Source organism: Lolium rigidum, chromosome 1 (genome assembly GCF_022539505.1).
Source record: "Lolium rigidum isolate FL_2022 chromosome 1, APGP_CSIRO_Lrig_0.1, whole genome shotgun sequence".
Classification (NCBI taxonomy): domain Eukaryota; kingdom Viridiplantae; phylum Streptophyta; class Magnoliopsida; order Poales; family Poaceae; genus Lolium; species Lolium rigidum.
The window spans coordinates 358,813,004-358,818,252 of NC_061508.1; the positions used below are offsets into that span (position 1 = coordinate 358,813,004).

General features: G+C 48.2%; 1 protein-coding gene across 1 annotated transcript; it reads right to left on the reverse strand.

The window, feature by feature from the left end:
- Window positions 1–718: 718 nt before the first annotated feature.
- On the reverse strand, window positions 719–2,513 carry LOC124702651 (UDP-arabinopyranose mutase 1-like). Its single transcript, XM_047234812.1, has 4 exons — window positions 2,104–2,513; window positions 1,711–1,961; window positions 1,430–1,598; window positions 719–1,297 (listed from the first exon to the last, which is right to left on the reverse strand). Exons 1-4 carry the CDS (start codon window positions 2,443–2,445, stop codon window positions 950–952), a joined length of 1,110 nt encoding a protein of 369 aa, XP_047090768.1. The 5' UTR covers window positions 2,446–2,513; the 3' UTR covers window positions 719–949.
- Between the last annotated feature and the right edge of the window lie 2,736 nt (window positions 2,514–5,249).

The following is a 5,249-nucleotide window of genomic DNA, read 5'->3' on the forward strand; positions in this document are numbered from 1 at the left end:
GAAATCATAGTTAACAGCGGCTAACTAAGATCAGAGCAAGAGCTATGTTTTGCCTAATATGATGGCTGCAATGCCTGATCTCATGGCTTCTTCCATCGTCACCTGACTAAAACACGTCTTCCTTGATGTAGTTTATGACAAGAGCGGTGTCTCTGATAATGGCGTACCTGTGAGGCCTCATGACGCAGTCCATCTCGATCAGCGGATCCACCAGTGTCTCTGATAATGGCGTACCAGTGAGGCCTCATGACGCAGTCCATCTCGATCAGCAGATCCTCCAGGCTGCAGCCCTGAACCACGGGGCCGGCACGGGAGTGCCAGTCTGTTTATTATCAGACTTGTGCGCCGGCAGGGTTTGGGGACACCGGTGGAATCAATTTTGGGCCTGAGCCTAGCTATAAACGTAGGTCTAAAAGAAGGGGACCTGAATCAATTGCTCAATTGTATTTCAAGCGTCCTTACAAATATTCTTATTTTTTGCCCTTTCCCTTCTTTTCTATGATGTGCAGTAGTATTATGCTGGCTTCTAACAATGGGATACTCCAAACTAGTTTACAGGCGCAAATTCTGGGCCACTCCGAGCAAGAGCAGACCGTTGGAAAGGAGCCATGTCCTAGCTCTATTCTCATAAATATTAAAACTAAAACTCAAGGGTAATATAAATAGACAAAGAACACACGATATTCAACAGGAAGAACTCACTATAACAACCAACAAATTACGCAGAACTATTATTATTTGTCTTGTATAATGTAAATGATAACAAATCCTTTTTCCAGCTACAAAAGAACCACCAGCATAACAACAGTGAATTATAAAAGCTTCTTCCTCAGTGATCTCTCCTTGTCAAAAAGAACTAATAGTATATATCTATGAGGGCCGAGGCCCCAACCATACACTTGGCTGCTTCAGTATTCTCTTGACTTCTTCAGAAGATCAGCCGACCGGCCTACTTGGCCACTGCCTTCCCGTTCTCAGCATCAGCAGCAGCAGCAGCGGATGGGTTGAGCTCATCCCAGGCCTCAATCCAGGTGACCATGGCATCAGCAAGCTTCACAAAGTAAGGGTCAATCTTACCAAGCTTCTCCCTGACCTGCTCGGAGAGCGAGATGTAGCACTTCTGGACTGTGTCACACTCCTTGGAGAGGGTGGCGCTCTGGAAGAACGGGATGATGTCCTCCTGCCAGAAGATGCCCTTGTACTCCTTCTTGAGGTTGACGAAGGGGTTGCTGGCCTTGCTGTGCCACAGGTAAGGCAGGCCAGTCTTGACTCCCAGGCTCAAGTGGTCGCAGATGACCTGAAGTCAGTTTATGCATTTGGATGATCAGTTTCATCAGGTCTAAGTTATACTATACTAACGGTGGATGCTAAGACAGGCCGCAGGTAGTAAGTAATTCAGTACACAAAGTAAGCAGCAAGAAACACAAACCTTGACACACCATCCAGCCCACATGTCGTCGTAGCGGCCGATCGGCTGGCCATCGCCCATGAGGCCAAAGTACATGGCAGGGCCGATGAGCTGACGGTCAAAGGCAAGGTTCATGCCACACATGGGGAACAGCGTTCCCTTGGGGATAGTCAGGACAGCATCAACATACCTGAACAAGATCCAAGAGAGATAAGCAACAATTCGCGATGCAATAGCACGATTTTCTGAACAGGTAGCAAGCAGATGAGCATTGCGACGAACAAAAAAAACGCAGTCTTTACCTGCTGTTCCTCTCACGGGGCTTGACCATCTGCGTGGGCGCATCGTAGTCGGGGATGTTGAGCCACAGGCCGTGGGACACGGCGGTGGGGGCGCCCTCCCTGAGGCTGAAGGGGTATCCACGGACGAAGTCGGCGCCTTCGCGGTAGGGGTCGTACAGGGTGTTGAAGAAGAACGGGGTGGACGGGCTGAGCAGGTTCTCGATGTGCTGCTGAAGAGCGTTGATGTCCTTGCCGGATGGGTCCTTGGCGACCTAGCATCGAGTAATTCCCCAGGAGAAGCGAGTAGTGTTACTACAGTACTAGGCTAGATCCGGCCAGATCTGGTCGAATTCGAGGGAAGAAACAAAGAGACGCGATCCAGATCCGCGGGCGGGCGCGGGGGAAAAAACTTACGAAGCAGTCGTCGTCGATGGTGAAGACGTACTTCTTCTTGGAGACCATGTAGCCGAAGCAGCGGCATGCGGAGTCCTTGAAGGAGATGCAGGAGGCCTTGGGGCCGAGGATGCGGTTGATGTCGTTGCGGTTGTAGAGCTCGTAGTCGAAGCCCTCGGGCACCTTGATGACCTTGCTGGGGTCGCCGTCCTGCACGATGATGAGGTGGTAGGGCTGGAAGAAGGGGCGCCACATCTCGAGGAAGTCGAGGTTGCGGATGGTCGGGATCACGATGTCCAGCTCGTCCTTGAGCAGCGGCGTCGAGGGCACCGACGAGCCGGGGATTGTCACCGTCCCCGCCATTGCTGCCAAGATCTGGATCTCGCGCTCAGGGAGGTGGTGGAAGCAGAGGAGGGGGGAGCTGTGGTGTTGGACTTGGACAATCAAGGGGTTTATGTAGGCTCCAGGATGGTGATTTTTTTCCCTCTCCGTCAATCTCCGTCTTCTCCGGCGGGATCTGAATCGGTGATGGTTGAATTTTCAGATACGGCCGGGGGAGACCTGTCGGCGGACGCACGCGAGAGAGAGGGTGAGGCCTACTGGTCAGCCCGCGTACATAAATTAGGCCATGTCGACCTAACAGATGCATGTAATATTTTTTTTTCCTTTTTTGTTTTGAGATGAGATGGAAAACACCATTCATCATGTGTAAAAAATAAGAGGAACAGTACATGAATTTAAAAAAAAACTATTATGCGGATATTCATTCGCCCCTCGGGTCGGTCAGCCCCTATTCTTTCTCCTCGGAGTCAAGGATGACGATGTCGACCTCTGTAGCCGACCGAATGAAGGCTACACGGCGCGCGTTCTCGATGACGTCCATGATAGTGCGGCTAGGCACTGACCAGAACCGCTTCCGCTTCGGTGGTGGATGCTCACCGGTGAAGTGGTTTGATGCGTGTAATTGACACGTCCGTTGGGAACCCCAAGAGGAAGGTGTGATGCGCACAGCGGCAAGTTTCCCTCAGTTAGAAACCAAGGTTTAATCGAACCGAGAGGAGTCAAGAAGCACGTTGAAGGTTGATGGCGGCGGGATGTAGTGCGGCGCAACACCGGAGATTCCGGCGCCAACGTGGAACCTGCACAACACAACCAAAGTACTTTGCCCCAACGAAACAGTGAGGTTGTCAATCTCACCGGCTTGCTGTAACAAAGGGTTAACTGTATTGTGTGAAGATAATTGTTTGCAAGAAAACAGTAAGAACAAGTATTGCAGCAGATTTGTATTTCAGTATAAAAGAATGGACCGGGGTCCACAGTTCACTAGAGGTGTCTCTCCCATAAGATAAAAGCATGTTGGGTGAACAAATTACAGTCGGGCAATTGACAAATAGAGAGGGCATAACAATGCACATACATGTCATGATAAGTACAAGTGAGATTTAATTGGGCATTACGACAAAGTACATAGACCGCCATCCAACTGCATCTATGCCTAAAAAGTCCACCTTCAAGTTATCATCCGAACCCCCTCCAGTATTAAGTTGCTAACAACAGACAATTGCATTAAGGATTGCGCGTAATGTAATCAATAACTACATCCTCGGACATAGCATCAATGTTTTATCCCTAGTGGCAACAAGACATCCATAACCTTAGGGGTTTCGTCACTCCCCGCATTCACGGAGACATGAACCCACTATCGAGCATAAATACTCCCTCTTGGAGTTACTAGCATCAACTTGGCCAGAGCCTCTACTAATAACGGAGAGCATGCAAGATCATAAACAACACATAGGTAATAACTTGATAATTAACATAACATGGTATTCTCTATCCATCGGATCCCGACAAACACAACATATAGCATTACGGATAGATGATCTTGATCATGTTAGGCAGCTCACAAGATCCAACAATGAAGCACAATGAGGAGAAGACAACCATCTAGCTACTGCTATGGACCCATAGTCCAGGGGTGAACTACTCACTCATCACTCCGGAGGCGACCATGGCGGTGAAGAGTCCTCCGGGAGATGAATCCCCTCTCCGGCGAGGTGCCGGAGGAGATCTCCGAATCCCCCGAGATGGGATTGGCGGCGCCGGCGTCTCGGGAAGGTTTTCCGTATCGTGGCTCTCGGATCGGGGTTTTCGCGACGGAGGCTTTAAGTAGGCGGAAGGGCAACGTGGGGGGCCACACGAGGGCCCCACACCATAGGTCGGCGCGGCCGGGGCCGGGCCGCGCCGCCCTATGGTGGCGGCACCTCGTGGCCCCACCTCGACTCCTCTTCGGTCTTCCGGAAGCTTCGTGGCAAAATAGGACCCCGGGCGTTGATTTCGTCCAATTCCGAGAATATTTCGTTACTAGGATTTCGAAACCAAAAACAACAGAAAACAAAGAATCTGGCTCTTCGGCATCTTGTTAATAGGTTACTTCCGGAAAATGCACGAATATGACATAAAGTGTGCATAAAACATGTAGATATCATCAATAATGTGGCATGGAACATAAGAAATTATCGATACGTCGGAGACGTATCGGCATCCCCAAGCTTAGTTATGCTCGTCCCGAGCGAGTAAAACGATAACAAAGATAATTTCGAAGTGACATGCCATCATAACCTTGATCATACTATTTGTAAACATATGTAATGAATGCAGCGATCAAAACAATGGTAATGATATGAGTAAACAAGTGAATCATAAAGCAAAGACTTTTCATGAATAGTACTTCAAGACAAGCATCAATAAGTCTTGCATAAGAGTTAACTCATAAAGCAATAAATCAAAGTAAAGGTATTGAAGCAACACAAAGGAAGATTAAGTTTCAGCGGTTGCTTTCAACTTATAACATGTATATCTCATGGATAATTGTCAACATAGAGTAATATAACAAGTGCAATATGCAAGTATGTAGGAATCAATGCACAGTTCACACAAGTGTTTGCTTCTTGAGGTGGAGAGAGATAGGTGAACTGACTCAACATAAAAGTAAAGAGAATGGTCCTTCAAAGAGGAAAGCATCGATTGTTATATTTGTGCTAGAGCTTTTATTTTGAAAACATGAAACAATTTTGTCAACGGTAGTAATAAAGCATATGAGTTATGTAAATTATATCTTACAAGTTGCAAGTCTCATGCATAGTATACTAATAGTGCCCGCACCT